Genomic DNA, 20,853 nt, shown 5'->3' with positions numbered 1-20,853 from the left:
TCCTTCCATGAAACAAAACATGGCGACTCCCATGGAGCTGAGATGCTGGGGAGGCGACTGGGGTTTGCCTTCTGTCCACACTGAGTCTCTCGTAGTTCTGGTAACTTTATGTGCAATTTGTAAAAAAAAATACTGTGATTATATCCAGGCCTGCTTTTGAGACGACAGTTTTCTTATCCGACTTTGAAATGCGCTTTCTGTGTCTTTCTCTGGTTAGCTTCCATGCTACCCATTGTACTTGATAGATAGCTGGCGAAGACGGAAAACAAAAAGAGCGTAATAGTTGAATTTCCTTGTTTTGTCTAGCCGCAAAATATCTTAACACTACAGCTGTGCTGGCTGCATGGTCTGTCCCTCATGTGATGCTGGTTGTCAGATGTCAATCTCTTTGCTAACATACATTAATCCTTCAAGGTCAGTTTGTTGACAGTCATGTTTTAGTATCTGTTGATTTTTCCCCCCATTTTCCTGCGGGGTAACTAGTGACGATGGCAAAGCTAGCAATAAACTTATTAGAAAATGAATGTCATATAGCTTGCTAGCTGTTTATCATTGGCTAGTGTTGTGTTGTGACTCTCTGTAACGTCAGGAAATCATGCAATTGCAGCTCTGCCCACAAGGTGACACTTTGACACATTGTTTTGCCAAGATGACAAGCAAGCTGCCATCTTAAAAGCATTTATTCAGTGATAACTGCTTTGCTTAAGCAAGTCGGCATTAATGTTCTGTCCTTTTGCTGCCTAAAGCCTGTTTCATTCTCCTGTTAAATGTTTTACTTGGTTGTTCTCAATCTGTAGATTAAACTTCCTCATATCAACAGTGTAATCACAGTGGCCCCTTGTGCCAACTCTGCATTTAGAGCTAGTGGCTAGAGCCAGAGCCAAATTCCTCACGGTACTTTGATTACAATTCAGCTGATAGATATCGTATACTGCCCAAAGACCACCTATATGGAAGCTGCGTAATGCCAAGATATAGCCTGTTTTGTATACCTAGGATTTTATATGCTACAACAATATTTGGATTAGCAGCCCTACTAGTTTTTGGCCGGTGTTGATGTTTACCCATAACAAAATGTGTTTTGCTAACAAGGCAAAAAGACATTGGGTTACATCAGTTCCTACATCAAGAAAGGTCTATATGTGGTCTTCATGGGAGCCTTGTTCTATATCATAACTGTTAGCTGCTGTCTCTTTTTCTCGTCTTTCCTTAATTGATGGTTTTCTTCCAGACATATGCCAAGTTCTCTGGGGCAAAGGTCACAGTTTCTCCTATAGACTGGACATGGAGAACCTTAACAGGTGGGCTGCAGCTTTCCATGCATGTGAGTGGGATTTGAAATGGGGTGATGTTGAATGACAGGATCTATAGGTTATTTCTATCTAGTGAACAAGTTACAAGACGTTAACAGCATGCTTTGCAGATGCCCCACCCTACTTTAAATAACATCTTCATCTCACAGCGTAACATCTCCCTCATGTCAAATATTATCTCCGTCTGTCCCGTAGCGACTGTTCCAGAGTTGGTGTGCGGAGACTCGACGGTAACAGAACCAACACAGATTCTCAACTTCCTGAGGAAACGGGTAAGAGAGCGGATGCCAAGTCTGCTCACTGCTCATCGTCTCATCAGGACCTTTCAGCAGAGCCAGTAGATCTACAGCAACATTTGTGTTTTATTTTCTCAGAGATTTAACGCAGATTACGAGCTGACAGCCAGACAAGGAGCAGACACCATGGCTTACATCGCTCTGCTGGAGGAGAAACTACGGCCAGCTCTGGTAACGGGATCGCTCTCCTGCTCGTTCCCTGACAAATGCTCATGTGTGTGTATTATCAATGTTAAGGGTGTGCGTTTTGCGTCCCACAGTTGCATACATTCTGGGTGGATGCAGAAAACTACGCCAATCTGACACGGCCGTGGTTTGCTTCCCGCTCGCCGTTCCCTCTCAACTTTCTGGTCCCTAGTCGCCACGCCAGCACCGCTCTCTCCCGGATCCTGCTGACCAAAGGAGAGTCGCCGCTACACAGAATCACTGAGGTGGAAGGAAAGGTGAATACTGATCTGTCTTTGCGCTCGCATTGTGCACTGTGTGTCTGGGTTGGAAAGGGCCAAGTGCGCTCTTTTACTACTATGATTCTTTCTTCAGATCTACAGTGACGCTAAAGAGTGCCTGAACCTCCTCTCCTACAGACTGGGAACAGCAAACTACTTCTTTGGCAACTCGTAAGTTCTTTCAGGTCTGCTGTAAATGTTCAGTTGTCCTTTTGGTACTCATATTTCATAACAGCCCTATATTGATTGTCAATGTGTGTGTGTGTGTGAATGCATACTTGTCAGGGTTCCCATTTGAGAGACATAAAAAAAGGCCTTAAAAGTTTTTTGGAAAATGAATGGATGGCCTTTAAAGTACTTGACTTTACCTTTTTTTTTTTTTTTTTTTATTAAAATATAGCAGATTCATCAATATGTCTCACAACCTCTTTTCATTTAGGATCAACACTTCACATCATGAGGAAAAGCCTGTGAAGGACATTTGTTTTGATATAGCAGCAGTTTTAAAATGGATGATTTTACCATGATTTCTTGACTTGACAAGCTCATGACTATAAAATGAATCCTTTATGATGTCAAATTTTGACCAGTCATGTCTTGCCCCATGCTTGAATTTCACCAAACAAAGTCCTTGAATTTGCTGTCCAAGTGAGTGCGGGAACCCTGACTTGTTTATATGCATATTTGCTCCTAGGCCGGCCAGCCTGGATGCCTTTGTGTTTGGTTTTGTGGCTCCGCTCCACAAAGCCAGCCTGCCCAGCAGCCCTCTGCAGAGCCACCTCAGACAGCTGGCTAACCTCACATGCTTCTGTGACAACATCCTCGCAGTATACTTCAGCTCCAGCCATCCTGGTGAGGCTAGCTGTACACTTCTGAATTACTCACAGTCTGGAGGCTTTACCTTTGTAACTTCTCATGTGCAGCACACACAAAGATGGAGGAGAAATGTTGCTTTTGCGAGCGCCCAAAGCCGAACTAACATCTTCAGTGTTTTCCTTTCTCTCACTTCATTCTTTCACTATCTGATAAAATTGCCTTTTTTCTCTCTGCATGTCTGTTCTTTATATCTGCTTTTTTCTTCTATTGCTCAATGACCTAGCTGCTATTCCCGTCCCACTCACTCTCTACTATCTCCTTTCCTCTCGGTGGGTGTCCCCTTACTTCTTCTGTCTCCAGGTTCTCCACCACCTGTTCAGGAAACGGTGGATGCCAACCTCCAGAAACTAACTCAACTTGTAAACAAAGAGTCCAACTTGATAGAGAAGGTGCTTCTGCTTACGTTTTTTCCTTCTTTGCATGGGTGTATGGTTGCTTTTGGCAGGTACAGGCTCTCGGTTCTACAAATGGTAGATATAGTGTCTGTTACTGAATTATTGTTCATATTATTTTGTGCTCATGCATATGCACACCAAGTAAGTTGTATGTCTTGTGCTGCAGATGGATGACAACCTTCGCAGCAGCCCTCAGCACAAACCCCACAGACCAGACCCCAAACCCAGTCTGGCCAATGAGAAGAGCTCCACCCCTGCTTAACCCTTGACCCTTCAACTCTGACCCCCGCGTCCAGCCTTAGGAATGAAGAAGGAACGCCCTGTGGCTGAAAGACGCTGCGCTGTTCTGAATCTGACTCGGACAAATACCCGAGACCAACGTCCTGAAATCAAATAATAATTAGTGGAAGTATGGCTATATAAATATAAAGGGAACCCTTTCAAGTTGTACCAATCAGAGATAATGATGATAGATTTCAAAGATGTGAGTTTGAAAAAGAAGGGAAAGTGCATGTGTAAGGTTTTTGAAAAGGTTGAGCGCATGTACGTGGTTAAGGATGGAATGCTGTGAAGTGGTGCTTAACGGGAAAGCCTCAGAAAGTTTAAGGGAAAGGCAAAGGAAATGAAAAGTCCAGCAGAGGAAATGAGTGGCACCATTATCATGCTATACAGACCTTTTAGTGGGCCAGTTGGCCTTTTTTCCCTTAACCCCTTCCTCCTTTTTTTTTCTTTAAGGGACTAATATTTTATGTTTGAATTTTATGTTTCAAACGGTTAACATTGTGCTGCAGTTGCTGCACCATAGGAAACTATCATATTCTATGTATTATGGTAATATCCTCACCTGTGTGATGAGGATGTTATTAAAATGAATGGGTTAAGGACACTAAAGCGAACCCATATAGGGCTAGAGCACCTTATGGCTTGATTTTTAATTTAATTTAGCATCATATTTATCTAGCTAATGTTACTCCAGTTGGTAAAACTATTTAGAACCTTTCTTATCAATGAGGATTTCAAAGCCTGTAGCTCCCTTTCAAGCATACATCCTTCCTAACATCCATTGTACAAATGTTCTGTAAATTCTAATAACATTCAAATGAGTATAATGTACAGTATGTATGCTATTATGTCTTTAGGAATAACCAATTACTTTTTTTTTTTTTGCTTTGCTCCCTCCTTGTGGAGTCACTGGTTTTTCCAAAAGCTTTGTATAGTTGTATATACTTTCATGATTAGTTTAAAGTAAATACATCAAAGCACTTCACTTATTGTTTCCTCTAATAGGGCTGATCAGCTTCTTCACAGTCTTTGCTTGATACACTGAGGTAATGGGAGGGCCTTACACACTCTGTATTAACTCACGCAACATATTTGAGACCAATATGTGTTGGGTTTTTTTTCAATAGACCATGTCAGAATTGGAGTATTATTAGCAGTATGACTTTTGTTCAGCAAGAAGTGCTTTATCAGTAACAATCCAGTCACTTGTGTTGTCGCCATGTTTTTTTTCACAGTGTGAAATCATTTTTGTAAAACATTTATTTTGTTTGGATTTGCCTGCTGTGTTATGATTTGCTGTGCCTGTTGAACAGTCGCCTTGTACAAAGTGAACAGTCCATTCCGTTTGGGAATGTCTCATCAGCTGCCTTTTGTGCTTCATTCTTACAGTCTGGTTCTCTAGTGTGGAAATGGGACTGTGAAATGAAGTGCTACTGTCTTCTTTTACTATCATGTTCCCTAATATCCCCACAGCTCGTACATTATTGGACTGTGTCGACCCCGTGTGATTGCTCTCATGATTTACTATTGTGTTTTTGTGGCTTTTGTTTTTTGTTTTTGTTTTCTGTTTTCCTGCTGGTTTTGCCCTTAGTCTGGAAGTAATAATACTTACATGTAAGGATACTGGGACTAAACACAAATTCACTTCATGGATACATTCCCTTTAAATCACCGTATCCTGCAACAAAAGTTTTTACTGGGGTATGTTTGCTGTCAGTCACAGAACACAGACAGTGTGGATACGGTGTGCCTTCATGACTGCCGATAGCTTCATACAGCTGTCTTGTCGATATGCCAACAATATTCTTCATAATTTTGATATGTTGTCATAAATGATCTTTGTCTTTTCCATTGCTGTTCATACTCTCAATGGTTGTTAACAACTAATTTCATATCATTGCAATACAAATATGATAATCCAACCACACCCGCTGTCTTTTGCAATTTGTGGACTGCCCCCCTCCCCTTGTTTTATTTAATTAGATTTTTTTTTAAAGTGGATGAATAATCCTCCATCCTCTAACCAAGCCAGGAGAGCTGTTGTGCGAGTTGTTTTTCCAGTAAAAGTTACAGAAGATTTCACCCATGCCAGCCATGCCTCTCTGATTGTGTGATAGGTTGTTTAGAGGCTGGGAGGATAGAGTGCTCTTTGTTTGGTTCTGGCCTAAGACATGGAAAATAAGAGTAATTAAGCTGAGAGGAAATCATGCAAACTTGACATCAGATATTGTCCAAGTCATCTGCTATGTGAGGCACAGACTCCTGCTGAGCTCCCCTTGGCTCTGTTTAATAAGTGTAGTAGCGGGAAATAGACAGCACATTAGGATCTGTTGTTAATTCTGTACTTTCAAACATATCTTGAACATTTGCATTTTTTCAATAGCTGTGTTTTTACAACACAATTTCCACACCATTCCTGTTCTAGAACAGAAATGGGTTAGAAAAACCCATTTCATGTTGATGATGCAGTGAAATTGGTTCTTAACTTCAGCTGTAATGGAAACAAAGCCTTGTTAACATTTGTCCCTGGTTCCCAAAGTGAGGCTGTCCCTTTTACAAAGAGCTTTCCCTCCAGTTCCAGCTGAGCAGCAGCCATGTAGCCTACTGCAGTCCAGCAGATCACATGGAGGCCAGCAGCTGTTCTCTGATCATCTGCATGTGCACGCCTCCTCTCCTCTCTTTCCCTTTCACTTCTTCCTCCTCTCACCCTCCCTCCCTCTCTGTCTCTCCCACTGTGCTTACCAGAAACAAAGAAAGGTGTCAGAAATGAGGGGGAAAAGGTGTGAGAGTGCCTGGAAAATAGTCATGTAATAATAATGGGAGAAAATGGATGTGTCCTCTGGAAAACCATATCGCTTTATCATGAGGGTGTAAGCCATAAAAAGCATCCAGTAGTCTGAGTGGATAATCGATTTTGCAGAGAGGGATAGGTTTAGCAGCAGCTGTTATAATAACATTAACATGGAAAGAAAGAAATGTATTTGTCGAGCTGATTGAGGCCCTGAGGATATTTCCCATAATGGAGGCTAAACCCAGCTAAAATCAGTTTACCCACATTTATTTATGGGATATAGAGCTTACCCGCCTTTTTAGGCTTTTGAGAAATTAATATATATCATAAGTAGTGTTGAGCTGATACAAGTTATATGAAGATAGGGTCTTGAGGCAAACAAAAACTCACAACTCGCATGATTTTCTGAAAACATAATTGATTTTTGTTTGTATCGGTGGCTGTTTGGTTCATGATGATCACTGACTGGAGGTTATAGTTTGCCATCTTTGTCATTTACCACTGCATCACTGCTTTTAAGAGCTGTCAAACACAGCATGTCTCTATCTACTCAGGTGATTTCCAAACCATTTTCACTCCCCTTACCTGCAGGTACAGGTCTGCGACGAGCTGTCCTGTTCCCATACAGGCTAAGAGCATGAAAAACTTGGGTTTGACCACAATATAGACTTGAAGTGGGACAGAGAATTATGTTAATGTTAAGATGCTTTTGAGAAACCCAGCAAATATTACAGCTGATGGAGCACTGAGGCCCTCTAGTGGTGAATATACTGTATGTTTGAAAGCTAATGAGCTGAGCAAATGCTGGGGAACCAAAACAAACAGCAGTTTAATCAGTCCGGTTGTGCAAATAGAAAAATAATCATTTTCTTTCAACTCAAACGTGAAAATCAGTTTACAAGACAGGGAAAGGAAAACAGTTAATTTGCATTTGCCATGAGTCGCACGTAACAAAACATAGAACTGATCACATCTGTTTACAAAGGTTATTTACACAGAACAGTCGCCTATTCACAATATGAAATACAGCTCAAAAAGTGCTACAGTATATTTCATGGAGCCATAAATGAAATATCTAAGCTTTGGGGTGACAAAAGACTTCTTCTATTACTAGTCTCAGTCCAGATTGTAATGATGCAGTGTGTGTTTGACTTCAACCTGCAGTTAGACAGAGCCAAACTCACAGTACCTACCTAATATTTCATCGAACAGCTGACAAAACTAACACCATCACATCAGCATACATTATGGTCAAAATTACCATAAAAACATCTCACTTTGCCCTTGACAAACAACAGACAAGACAATCATCTATGAAGAAATTCCAAGGCACTCAAACTCAGTCCAGTCATATTTCATACATTTATCATTCATTTGGATTGTTTCTGTTTTTCATATTTACAAGACCTTTCTGTTTTTGTTACCATAAGAATGAAATGTTCAATTCAATAAAAAAACACAGGATCTTAAATGGAGCCCTGTACTGATAAAGCTAATCGATCTTCTCTATTTCCTCCTCATTGAAAACACAACAAAACAGCAACAGCATTATGAGGCCTCCGATGAGGAATGGGATCCGATCTTGTCTCTTGCCTTTGCTGTGGATATCATTATGTCCTGTGTCATATCTGCACTTCTTGATAATGCAAAAGTGTTCATTTCAATCATCAGAAATCATTCCAATCAACAGAAATCAAACATGAGCTGTATACTCAGAGCTAGCTGTGCTTGGTGAACTCTGGCACCTCCGGCGCCATGCTGACCTCCAGGCTGCCCGGCATCTCCAGGCCCAGAGCAGGGTGGCACGGCTGGGTGAAGCGGTGGCTGAGGGTGCCTAACAGCTGCCCGCTCTGGGCGTTGTAGAAAGAGAGACGGCCATGCTGGTAATCCAGGAGGGTACCAACTCGCTCTGGCATCTCCATCGCAAACACATCAGACTGAACATCGTCATGGAGCAACTGATACCTACAGCTGGAGGGACAGAGAGAGGGAAGGTGGAGGGTTTCAGGCAAAACAATGATAGGAAATATCTTAGAAATGGGAAAAGAAATGCTTTGTGCTTACCTGGATGGTGTAGGGATACAGTGCAAACACCATGACCTGCTGTTTTCCCCCAGTGGGCTGTTTCTGTTGACTGTCCCATATGCCACTCCCAGCCTGTAGGCACTACCCTCTGTGACAATGGTCTCCCAGTAGTAATGTCCACGTGCTGGCAATAACTCACCCAGAATGGACGGGCACCTGGAACACACACACACACACACACACACACACACACAAACTCTGGTTTAAAAGTCACACTCATTCCTTAAGGGTTTCCCAGGAGGGTCTGAAGAGTGGAAAGAGATGTTTCTGTGCTTCAGAGTGTGAAACTCACTGGTTGTCAGTGGGCGGTGTGTCGTCGTGTGTGTCCTGGGCGTAGTGCAGCGTGGTCTGGTCCTCTGACAGCTCCAGAGAGGGGTGAGCGGAGGCTTTCAGCAGGTGGAACCTCGACCCTGACAACAGACACGGGTAAGAGACAGGTGAGAGCAGTAAACAAAAACGTGTAAAGCGAACTGAGGGACAAAATAATGTGTAATAATGTATTCTGTGTTTGTATGTGTAATCTTATAGACAAATACAAGTACAGAGATGGTTTAATTGTGTGTGTGTGTGTGTGTGTGTGTGTGTGTGTGTGTGTGTGTGTGTGTGTTTCTCACCTTTGGTGGATATGAGTGCAGCCTCGCTCTGTTCGCTGGCTCCAGCCTCATTCACAGCTTTGATGTAAAACAGATAGTTCTCATTGGGCTGCAGGAGAACCTTCTGCTCACCGCCCACAATACCTGAGATGGACCTACACACACACACACACACACACACATACACACAGACACACGTATAAATTAAAGGAATAGACCTTTGTACATCCAAATATGTCAGTGTATAATAAATTACATTTTTGTCTAGCTATTTTTGGCAGCAGGTGGAGTATGCTTTTGAATTTTTACTTCAAACAGTATATGCAATTAATTGTTCATTTGTTTTAAGCTAATTTGAGTATCAAATGGGGGGCTTTCCTACATATATATAGGACAATACAATGGGCGTCAGAAAGTTCAGACAATCACAAGTATTTCATAATCAAATTAATACACTTTTCTGTGATTCACAAATTCCCTGACACTGTCTGGACTGTTCTCATGCGGTAAACACTCGCCGAAAACACTATGAATCCATTCCAAATCCTACTTGACCCACCTGAGCCCCTCTCCCTCCAGTTCGTACTGGCGGCAGTACTCCAGGGTGTAACTCTGTCCCGCAGTCTGTTTGGCTGAGCTCCAGCGCAGCGTGGCCGAGTCCCACAGGACGCTGCAGCGCTCCGTATCAATCACTGGCACTGAGGGAGCTGGCAGGGTGTTACAGAGAGAGAGAGAGAGAGCAAGACATCTGAGATCATAATAATGTCATACTTTATTGGGGAAATTCTGTTGATAGTGATATTGAACACTGTCTAATCACTATTGAGTTTTATTTTCATCTAAACTCTCGCCAGCATGCCAGCAAAAAAGAAAATGGTGATGACAGTTAGACTGTCTCCAGTATGTGGACTGACCGGTCCTGAAGGCCAGTCTCTCGCTGGGCAGAGAGCAGCCGGTGTAGTTGACAGCCATCACCCAGACCTTGTATGTCTTGTCAGGCTCCAGCTCCTCCAGGACGCAGTAACTCTCCTTCACTGTCACACGGTACTCCTCCGACACCGCTGGGGACAGCAGGAACCAGACTGAACGTTTTGTGTGTATGTGCATACTTAGCACAGAAATATAGTGCCAGACAACAGAAAGCTGCAGACTATTACTTCTGTGTTCTCAAAGATAAGGACAAGACTAGGATTCAGATTTCATGTATTATATCATTATTATATCATTATCAGTATTATAGCATTATGTATAGCATAGTGAAGTAGTAGTGAGAGCTTGTTATATATTCGTTTTTGATTGATTAATTGTGAATATTCATGCATACATTTTATAAGTCATGACAGCTCCTTACATTTCATTTTCCACTCCTTGTTGCCATGCAGCCTAATTCATTTGAGATTTTTTTTGAAAAACCAACAAAAGGCCCTCTCATAAAGTGACACAAATATTAATAAATATTGCAATTTTCTACTGAAATATTAAATTGTCCCGGTTTTCTCTGAGCGGCACATCAATTTGAATAATTTCCCTTTTATGAAGAATATAGTCTGAAGATGATGATGAAGAAAAAAGACAAAGAAAACAGAAACCTTTCAAATCTGGGCCACCACTTTGAAGTTTAAGTTGGATCCTGGCAGCATTTACCTCCTTGTGGATCCTCCATACAGTAGACCTGGAAGCAGTCTATGATGTCTCCGGGGTTGACTCTCCAGTAAACAGTGACACTGGTGCTGGTGGCGGAGCCTTGCTCCTGCGGCTGCAGTGTGGGCTTCTGAGGCACTGAGGCACAGACCAGGGAACGTATGTATTTAAGATTTATAATTCATGGTTTGTGAAAAGCCTAGCTATAATACACACTCACAGACATAAACATAGGTTTCCTGCAGAATTCAGATCTTTCTTCAGAGATGTGCTCATATCAGACCCACCTGGGATTCCCTTGCGTTGTGCGAGGTGTGAGTTGGAAACGTTGCCTTTGGCATAGTCCTCAAACACCAGTAATCCCCTGGGACCCAGCTCCAGCGACATGGCTGACTCCAGAGCCGCCTTGAGCCTGAGCAGACCACACAACCACAACACTGAGCCTCGACCACAACCACAGGGTTTTCACTAGTCAGCGTCAAAAACCCTCATTGCTAAAGGTTAAAGTTGGAACAGAATATGGAGAGGAAAATCTACCCCTACAATTCAGTTTTCAACATCAATTTAGCATAATAGCATAGCACATAAGTTATAGATCTCAAAGTACTACGGGTCAAGCAGCATGCTGTATTGGTTATCACTCTCTCCAGTAATCTGTTAGTATATATCTTTGTTAGTGAACCACAATCGCTCACACAAATTAGATTACCTTGCATCAATGTCTTCAGGTGACTAATGGGAGAACAGAGTGCAGAGGGATTTATCAGAAACTTGTCACAGACCCAGACCACTAGTGAATGACCAAACATGACACCACTGATCTTTAAGTGTTGCAGGCTTCGGAGGTCCAGTGTCACTCACCCGTGCGTCGGTCTCAGCCTCTCTGGCGGCCGTCTCCAGACTGCCCTTGGCGGAGTCGATTCCCTCCTGGAAGGAGACGATCTGGTCGTAGAGCTGCTCCAGCTTGGCCTTCTTCTCCTCCTCCATGCTGAGGGACATGATGTTGTACTGCTCCATCACCAGAGCCATCATCTCCTCATTCTGGGCCTGCATGGCCTCCTCACTCTCTGCACACTGGTCCTGGACAGCAGGGATATTAGGCTTAATCAGTATTCACAAAGGAAATGATTTCTCACTGTAGTGTCATGCCACATAATAATGATGGCAGCATTAATTAATTAGAATTAATAAAGTCTCCTGATCTGATGGCACAGGTTAAGAGGGACTATAACAGCCCTTATTGAAAGTGATTGACTTTATCAACACTGGCACTACAACACTACAGGATTAAAAGAATAGCTGTATTTATAGATAGATAGATAGATAGATAGATAGATAGATAGATAGATAGATAGGGCAGACATCTGAGTGGGTTTGTCTCTCTCAGAGTCAGTGTGCTTTACCTCTACAGAGTTGTAGGCCAGCTCCAGCTCGGACACCAGGTCCTCGATGTTCTCCGACCGGCCCTGCAGCTCTGAGATCCACTCGCTCAGCCTCTCCTGTTACACAAACACTTGCAGGTAAAATATCACATTTTTACGCTCTTATCACAATAAATTATGGCTAGGATTAAGCAAATGAGCATCACTGTGTAGACTTGATGTGAACTGGATTCTATTAAACCTGACATTAAAGGATAACATCAGTGTAATTTTACTTTCTTTTCCTATCTCCATCATTGCCCATGAAAAGTCTAAACCCGCCGCTGTATTTGTCACAGTCAGAAGCTTCTACTGTCTGTTCTACTGCAGGTCAGCCTGACCTGGAAGACATGGGCTCCTATTGTTTCCAAAAATACATTAAAAACAGCTCTCAGAGACATACTGCTGCCTTGACTAACATAATACATCATGTTGAACAATACGTGTACTGCAGTTTTTCCTAACATGACTTTAATATGCAGCTAATTATCACATTTAATGGGGACTATTTTCTCTATTTTCATTTATTTTTCCATTAATGAGCCCTGTTATGTTCTCCTGGTGGCAGTAAAGAGGCAAAACTGGAGAGGGAGGCAAATACATACAATGATCTCTTCACATTCAATTCTGGCAGAATGGAACTACTTTGGATTGTGCTGTTATAAAGTTATTTATAACCTTATAACCTATTATAAGTAGGAAAATGACACCTGTGTTATTGTTTAAAGCTGCACTGGGCATCTACTTTGGCGGCCTCAAGTGGCAGACACAGTATTAAGGGCTTCACCCAGATATTGTGTAACATGACGCACTCCTCTGACCTAACTTTCTTCTTCTTCTTAGTGGCTGGTAGGGGTGGAGATAATGAAAAAAAAAAATTCTTTGCAGCAGGTTCAAACACCATAGGTCAGTCCAACACCTGATATTTATTTGGGCAAATATGATGTATCTACAGGGTCTCAATTAGTGGGAATGTGATGTTCTTCTCTGCTGCAGCCCTAATTTGTTTGATTTAGACTGATAAGACGGGTTTATTTTTATGTAAACTGTCTACTGCAGCTTTAAGGGGAAATTCCATGCTGGATATTCCAGGAGGAATAACAGTGGCAATCCCCAATCATCACCTCAACACTGCTCATAGAGTGACAGCTCACAGGCATTTAACTAGGTCATGTTGTGGTCACTCTACCGCTCCTTGCGCTTCTCCATGCAGGATCAGAGAACAGGTGTATGTGTGTGTGTGTGTGTATGTGCACGCATCTGTATATGTGTGTGTGAGAGAGACGGTGTGTGTGCATGCATGCTTGCACACATGCATGTCTCAAAGGGTGCAGGAGTTAGTTACACATAGCTCAGAAAATTGAACGGGATAAAATTCTGCTGACATGTTTTGGTAAACTTGCCCCGATCAATTTTCGCCTCCGGAGAGTATCTGAACGGGCTGCAGTTCTCGGTGCTGCAGCCAGACTGGTCTTATAGCTTTGATCTTTGTCGTTTTTAGAGACCAGCTGTCAATTTTACAAATAAATAGAGCATCACACATGGACAAGACCTGGGTCAAATAGTATTTGCAAATGACTTTCATGGTTTTCTCCAGCCTTCCTTTGATTTAGGTGCCAGATGGAAAGGGTTTGCCACATAGGAAGTGTCAGAGGGATCAGATAACCAAAGCAAAGCTTTTGAAAGTCAATTTATTAAACTTCCAAACACTTGATGAAATGTCCTCATGCAGTGAACCCCACCCATCTGGAGCTCACCCATAACTGTACCTTGTATGCTCAGGTTGACTGGCCTCCCCTGTCCACACACATACTTTTCTGGGTCTGTTTCCTGATTATTTGCTCTAATATATTTTAAAAAGGGTCAAAACTGAATTAGGCAAAAGAGCCTCTGTTTACTCTATTGCCTCTTCATGGAACTCACTGCAAAATGTTTTAAAGCCTAAAGAGTTGGTGTCTCTTGGTCTTGGTTTAAACTGATAATGAAGTAAGGAGCTGTGTTTGATTTGTTTAGTCAAGATTTGAATAGGTTTGGCCCATGAGTCTGTAGATTTAATATTGGACGACTGCCTTTTGGAGTGCTTATAGAGAAAATTTTACTTTGCTCTTATTTTATGTGAGTTTAATTGTATGTGTCAGTCTTGATGCTACTTCTTTGGCCAGGTCTCTCTTGATTCTTGGTCTCAACAGAACTACCTGGCTAAATAGAGGTTAAATTAAACAAAAACACAATGCAGGTAAAAAAAAACAAATAATTATTTGCCTCAGGTCTAATAAAGATTAAGGAAAGCAGATGGCTGACCCCATGGTGACCCAAAGGGACAGCGAGGGGGAGAACAGATCACATATCAGTCTGCGCTTGATGATGTCACACCGGACCTTTCCACCGATCAAAACAGAGCATTACATCACAGCCATTCAATGTGCTTGGCTGGAGCCTGAGAGCAGACTGAGAGCATGCAGCCTGCCAGCTTGACCGAGAGGGTTATAGCTCGCCCATCTAATTTAGGACCAGTTTATAGTATGATGTGCCATACTAAAGTGTGTGATGATAATAATTATGTGTCATAATAATTCTGGTAAAGTGTGTGACGATGAGCTGCGATGAGATTATAGCATGCCATCACTTATGAGAACTGTTGATGATTTAAATTGAAGCCTGCTATAAATTATCAAACATCCGGGAGACAATGTTGACTCTCATATAAAGGGCAGAAGAAAAAGACAAACATGTTATCTCTAAATCCATTCCACTTATCACATATGTGATGTCACCATCGAATCTTGTGTTGTTTCGAATGTTTATTTCTTTTTGACAACTTTTCTTTTTAATGTGGTTCCCAAAATGTATCTTTTTATATATATTTTCCTATTCCTTGTGTTTATGCCTTTTGTAAAGCACTGTAAACTCTCATTGTAAAACTATACTTTAAGATAAGTGATACAAATAAAACATATTTGCATCCATACCTTGATGTCGTCATATGCTCTGTCCACAGAAGTCACCTGGTGGTCCTGATGCTGTCCAGACACACAGCCCTCCTCTGGCAGCAGGCAGCCACAGCTGAGACAGAACCAGTCCATCCCCTGCAGCTCAGCAGCCGCTCGGGCCTGGCGCTCCTCCTCAGCATCAATGATATCATAGTCAGCCTCAATGAGCTCTTCTCCTGCAGGCAGATCCAACACTCTCTCCTCCATCTTCATCTCCATTTCCGTCTCCATCTCCATCTCCATCTCCATCTCCGTCTCCATCCTCTCTCCTCTCTCCTGACCAGATTCAGGTCGTGGCTCCTCTGCAACTCTCTCCATTTCAGGCTCTGCCATCTCTCTGGCTTCCAGTTTTGATATGATCTCATACTCCAGCTCCTCAGCAGTCACCTCTGGACCCTCTGCAACCTCTCTGTGTAGCTCCATCTTTTGCCTTATATCCTCTCTGCGCAGCTCAATCTCTGGGCCTACCTTCTCTTTATTCATGTCGGTTTCTGGAACATGTGCAACCGTGTGCATCTCTGTCTTTGGCTCTGCATCCTCTGTTTCTGATGTTACATCCTCTCTGTGCAGCTCAATCTCTACATCTTCTTTATTCATGTCTGTTTCTGGAACATGTGCCACCTTCTGCATCTCTGTCTTTGGCTCTACATCCTCTGTTTCTGATGTTACATCCTCTCTGTGCAGCTCAATCTCTACATCTTCTTTATTCATGTCTGTTTCTGGAACATGTGCCATCTTCTGCATCTCTGTCTTTGGCTCTACATCCTCAGTTTCTAATGCTACATCCTCTGTGTGTAGTCCAGACAAATCCTCCAGGGGAGTGAAGCTCCTCAGAGTAGAAAAGACTCCCTCATCTTCCTCCAAGTCCTCCAACTCCATCTTTTGCTCCTCTGCGTCGGCCTCCTCTGTGCCCACGGGGGCTGGAGGTGAGGGCCACCTGTCTAAGTCCTTTGTGGGTAGCTCTTCCTCTGGTTTTGCTTCCAGTTGCAGCTCTGTCTGTATATCTTCGATTGGTGGCTGAGGAGGTTCTGAGCATGGTGCGGTGGTATCAGGGGTTACGAGGTTTACATCAGTTTTTATAACCTTCTCTGACCACTGACTTATCTCTATGTCCATCTCTACTGCTTGCCCCTTGGGAACTAGGAGGATTAACTCATCACCATCATTTACAGTCTCTGGAACAACAGCCTCAGTGTCGTCTACAGATGTTTTAGCTTTGATTTCAGCTGTCAGTTCAATTTTGTCCCATTCTTTACCAGTTACTGACTCCTCTTGTTGACTCTGATCAGGTTCAGGGACTTCAAGATGTTTTTCATCTGCATCTGGCTTGACTTCCTCTGGCATCAGAGGTTCTATTACTTTGGGTGAAGTCTCAGTTTTAACCTCTGATTCCTGATCAGCGCCCACAGCTTCTTTTTGTTCCTCTGGGACCAACATTTGAACCTCTGGTGTCTCAGCACTAGTTACCTCCTGAAGAGCAATCTGCACTTGGGTTTGAATCTTTGCTTCACCCACTGCTTTTTCTGTTACTTCTACTACTGCTTGTACTGTAGGCTCACTATCGGTGATAACAGGTGCCGCTTTTTCAGGCACAACTGCTTCTGTTTTCCCACCCACCGGTACTTCGGTTGATATTTCAGCTTCAACTGAGGGTTCAGCACAGGCAACCGTTTCCTCTCTTACAATTTCAGGCTCTTTGACTTTAGCTGGAGCCTCTGCTTCGGCCACGATCATCTCATTTACCTTCTCTACCTTCTGATCAGCGGCCACAATCTTGGTGTCAAGAGCTGCCTCCTCAGACAAACTCTTCTCTGTGTTTTCTGTTCCTCCTATTTTAGCAGGAACCTGTGCTTCAACTTCTATATCTGTTTGTGCTGCAGGTTTAACGACCATCTGAGGCACCTCACTACTTACAGGTGCTTTCACTTCCGCTGGCGTCTCCTCTGTAGCCTTCACAACCACTTTGGCTGTTTTTTCCATTACTTTTTGTGTCTGAGATGTCTGTTGTAATTCAGTAATGTCAGGCTCACTCATTTTCTCAGCAGGCTCTTCTCTCTGATGCTCCTTCCTCTCCTCTGTCTTTTCTATTTTAGTGTCCACCTGTTGTGTTTCAGGTACAGTGACTGGCTCAGTCTGGTCTGTCTTTATCTCCTGTTTCAATTCCTGGTCCTCCATCTTTTCAGTTTCTATAATTTCCTCTTTCTCCTCAAACTTTGCTGATTGTACATGTCCGCTCATCTCTGCTGCACTGACCTCCTGTGTCTTTGGTTCCTTCTTCTTTGCTCCCTCCCCTTCCTCTTCTTCGACCACTCTTGTAAGACATCCCGTCAATTCAAACTTGCTCTGTGACCACATCATCCTGCCCACCCTCTTATCCTCCTGTGAATCTGGTTGAACCTCCACTGTGGGTGTTTCATCTTTCAGAATGAACATCTCCAGGTATCCGTCCGCCTCCTCTGAATCTGACAAACGTCTCTTAAACAATCTCTCGGGCGCCACGCTCTCTGCCTCAGAGTATTCCTCGTCGCTCTTCCTCCTCTCCCCCATAGCGTCCTCGTATAGGTCCGAGTACATGAAGGACATGGCAGTGGGTTCCTCCAGCAGGATGGGGTCAATGATCTTAGGGGGCCCAGGGGACAGAAAGATGGGGGTGAGGGTGGTCTCTTCACTAGTAAACAACACCGAACCACTCTCCTTCAGAGATCTCTGACTCTCTCTTCTCATTCTCTTCCCCCCTCCCAACTCCAGCTCCTCATCTTCTCTCCGCTGCAGCGCATGAGCAGGGGCCCCGTGAACCCCATTTCCATAGAAAACCTCATCCAGGTGCTCCCCAGCTATCTCCACATCTGTGACAAAGACAAACGAGTCTTCTGACGCAGAGGGGCTGTCTGTAGCTGTCTCCTTCACAGGCTTTTGCTCCTCTGCTTGGGACTTTGCCGCAGGCTGTTCCACCTCCTCCTGCGGCTCTGGAGCTTGCTCCCCAGGAACCACCTCATCCAGCAGGGTAAACTTCTCAAAGTAGTCCATGTCACTGGCGCTGTCTTTCTGAGTGTGTGTGTGTCCGACCTCTGTGTTTGCTAAGGGCTGAGAAGAGTCTTGCTTCAAGGCCTGTGGAGAGAATGCAACCAGTGAGTGAATCCAGGACTTTGTAATGTTGAACCTACATACAAGGGCATTTGAACATCTTATTTTCATGTGAGTGACAGATCAGGTCATATCTCTACAATTAGTTCAAAACTAGTGTTAAAAACCTCATAATAATCATGCAAATCATTCAAATAAATCAATAAATACCTCTTGGTTCTCCAGTATTTCCACCTCCACCTCCCCTGGTAGGCCATCATTCTGTCGCTGTGCCGAGCCGTGGTGGTTTTTAGACCTGATCCTGGGAGTCTGGTTTAGATAAGACAAGTTGTCCTCCAGCTCTGTGCTCTCCTCCTCGTCCACAGTGGGCAGTTTGGATGGGACTCTGATGTTGAGAATCTCATAACCCTCTGAAATCAAACTGAACAGCTGCTGATCTTTGTCTTTGATTTCCTCCAAGTCCGGCCCTGTTTCTGTTTTCTCCTGTTTAACATTGGGAACAGAGACCTCCGCCATCTCAGGTCTCTCCACCCCCAGTGCTGAACTGGATCTTGAGCTACCGGGTCTGCTCAGCCTGTCCCCCAGCCTGCTGATCCTTCCTCCAGATCTCGTCCTCCTGCGGATTATCTTCTCCTCATCAAACACGATGGTGATCTTGCCCTGGGCTCCGGAGCCCTCCATGCTGTAGGCTTCAGAGATGGAGCTGGTCTCAGAAGCCCAGGGGGTGGAGCAGCGGCTAGAGGCCGTCTCCCAAACAATACCACTGTCCTCACTCTGGACAGTTACCATGGAGAAGGATGGATCCACCATCAGGCACTGCAGTTTGGGCTTCACAGACTGGTCCTGGACTACCTCTCGCAGGCTGGAGGACAGAGGAATGAACAGAGTTAGAGGAAGGAGTAGAGGCCGTTTTTGTCGTTCACATGAAGTGAAAGGGCATGACTAACTGTCAAACTGCAAGAGGAGATTCTTTTGGCTCAGCTCGTGGAAATTCAAGCAGAGAACAAACCAGTTAATCAAATAAAAACATAACACAGCATGTGTCAGCATTGAAATTGCTATTCACCTTTTGCATCACTGAGCTGGCAAGTTAGCAGGCTGATTTCTCAACATGAAAACACATGATAGCTTCAGGTCAACTTTTCTCAGGATGATTACTTGAGAAGTGTATATCTCGCAGCATTAGTGAATGTGCCGGTGTCTGCCAACGTGAGGGACGAGCTGAAAAGTAATGGTCTAATGTGCTCTGAGCTCGCCCTCCTGTTATGAATACAGCTTTGGCCCCAGCAGGGTTAAGGCAGGGTGACGTCCCCAAACGCCGCGCATGTAATATTAGAGAAGAGAAGACTGGCCCTCTCAGATACATATCCACACGTATGAATATCTTCTACTATTTATGTCATGGCATGGATAGAGCATGCGTTATGAAACATGCTAAAATAAGATGTAAAATAGGGAATGGTGCATAATATTAAATAGAGCTGCCTTTAGTGCAACACTGACAATAATTCCTTGTTTGAACACATTAGCTGATGGTTTCTTTCATTTGTCTCCTACACATGTATATTTGGGTTTTGAGAGAACAAGGACAGCAGATGATCATTGCCTGTATTAAATAAGATCAATGGAGTGCTGCTTGGTGTAACACCCGTTCAGTCTCTGCTCTCCAGAGATTGATGAGACACATCTTCTCTTGTCTCTGTTTGAAGCAATTTGTCAAAATGTATCTGAGCTAAGGAGCCCAGAAATTAATGATTTCTCACAGACTCCAATTCCTTGGCCTTGCCCATGATCCACAGTTCTGGACCGACTCACAGGCTTCAGTCAAACACAAACAGGCCAACACAGTTCAGTGGCCCCAGTATAAGACCTCCAAGCGGATAATACACCCCTTTACACAATGATAAAGTGAGCCATGATCGAGGTTATTCAGCTTGTAAGTTCCAGACAAGTGTATTAGTTAGAGAGCAGATGAAGCACCTGTTTCGCAGTTCCTCCACCTCGTCTTCATCGTCCTGGCCGATGGCCTCAGAAGCTTCACTCTGACACTCCTGTAACTCTGTCATCTCCGAGTCCAGACTCTCACATTCCTCCATCTTAGTGAAATCCTGTAACTCTCCTGTTGCTGTTCCCAATGTTTTTTTCTGTGTTTTTTTAATGTCCTCCTGGTTTTTTCAGCCACTCTGAACTCGGAGGAGATGGTGTGCCTGTATGTGCCATTCCAAGTTGGGAGCTGTCCGTCTGACTCAGCGAGGGACGGAAATAGACTGAGTGGGGAGTGAAAAAGAGAGGTAGAGATAGAGAGGAACAAGGCAGTGAGGGGGTGTGAGGCGTGTGACAGAGCATAGTTCTCACTACCTCTTGAGTTGAGCGCATTAACAACAAACCCTGAAAAGAAGTTCGATTTTCGACAGATCACAAGAAGACTCTTATAGATCTAAGCAAATCCCAAGCCTACAGCTCTAGTACTGAGCCAGTGGCTAGCAGCTGAATGGGGCAATGTGACTTTAAGATCAGAATTCCCCCTTTGCTAAGTTAAATATAGGTCATGTCCTGAAACAGTACCCCCTGCTCCCGGTGGCAACACTAAACAGGGACAGATGGGGGGATACACACACTCACACAATGTCTATCTTTCTT

General features: G+C 43.6%; 2 protein-coding genes across 3 annotated transcripts; one reads left to right on the top strand and one right to left on the bottom strand.

The window, feature by feature from the left end:
- Window positions 1-7: 7 nt before the first annotated feature.
- mtx3 (metaxin 3) lies at window positions 8-5,526 on the top strand. 2 transcript variants are annotated; one of them, XM_071899766.2, is made up of 9 exons: window positions 8-100; window positions 1,232-1,301; window positions 1,509-1,585; window positions 1,688-1,780; window positions 1,870-2,052; window positions 2,150-2,226; window positions 2,750-2,919; window positions 3,232-3,320; window positions 3,493-5,526. In XM_071899766.2, the coding sequence occupies exons 1-9, from the start codon at window positions 8-10 to the stop codon at window positions 3,586-3,588; spliced, it is 948 nt and encodes a 315-aa protein (XP_071755867.1). In that variant the 3' UTR covers window positions 3,589-5,526. The 2 variants fall into 2 exon arrangements, with proteins under 2 accessions (XP_071755867.1, XP_071755869.1); XM_071899768.2 differs by lacking the exon at window positions 3,232-3,320 and having other exon boundaries at window positions 2,750-2,907.
- A 2,591-nt stretch (window positions 5,527-8,117) lies between these two features.
- Window positions 8,118-20,309, bottom strand: cmya5 (cardiomyopathy associated 5). Its single transcript, XM_071899625.2, has 14 exons — window positions 20,194-20,309; window positions 18,424-19,075; window positions 15,411-18,237; window positions 15,109-15,305; window positions 12,122-12,217; window positions 11,536-11,798; window positions 11,006-11,130; window positions 10,722-10,856; window positions 9,992-10,138; window positions 9,637-9,784; window positions 9,099-9,232; window positions 8,777-8,894; window positions 8,464-8,640; window positions 8,118-8,370 (listed from the first exon to the last, which is right to left on the bottom strand). The coding sequence occupies exons 1-14, from the start codon at window positions 20,307-20,309 to the stop codon at window positions 8,118-8,120; spliced, it is 5,388 nt and encodes a 1,795-aa protein (XP_071755726.2).
- Between the last annotated feature and the right edge of the window lie 544 nt (window positions 20,310-20,853).

Source organism: Centroberyx gerrardi, chromosome 8, assembly GCF_048128805.1.
Source record: "Centroberyx gerrardi isolate f3 chromosome 8, fCenGer3.hap1.cur.20231027, whole genome shotgun sequence".
Classification (NCBI taxonomy): Eukaryota; Metazoa; Chordata; class Actinopteri; order Beryciformes; family Berycidae; genus Centroberyx; species Centroberyx gerrardi.
This window is presented reverse-complemented; position numbering and strand designations above follow the sequence as displayed.

Bases quoted from the DNA above. Each gene is read 5' to 3' on its own strand.
- cmya5 (XM_071899625.2), bottom strand. From the start codon at position 20,309: ATGGAGGAATGTGAGAGTCTGGACTCGGAGATGACAGAGTTACAGGAG. The intron at 10,857-11,005 runs GTGGGTCTGATA...TCTGTGCCTCAG, and splicing joins ACAACGCAAGGGAATCCCAG to TGCCTCAGAAGCCCACACTG. The intron at 9,233-9,636 runs GTGGGTCAAGTA...GTGTGTGTGTAG, and splicing joins CTGGAGGGAGAGGGGCTCAG to GTCCATCTCAGGTATTGTGG.
- mtx3 (XM_071899766.2), top strand. From the start codon at position 8: ATGAAACAAAACATGGCGACTCCCATGGAGCTGAGATGCTGGGGAGGC. The intron at 1,586-1,687 runs GTAAGAGAGCGG...TTATTTTCTCAG, and splicing joins TCAACTTCCTGAGGAAACGG to AGATTTAACGCAGATTACGA. The intron at 2,053-2,149 runs GTGAATACTGAT...TTCTTTCTTCAG, and splicing joins TCACTGAGGTGGAAGGAAAG to ATCTACAGTGACGCTAAAGA.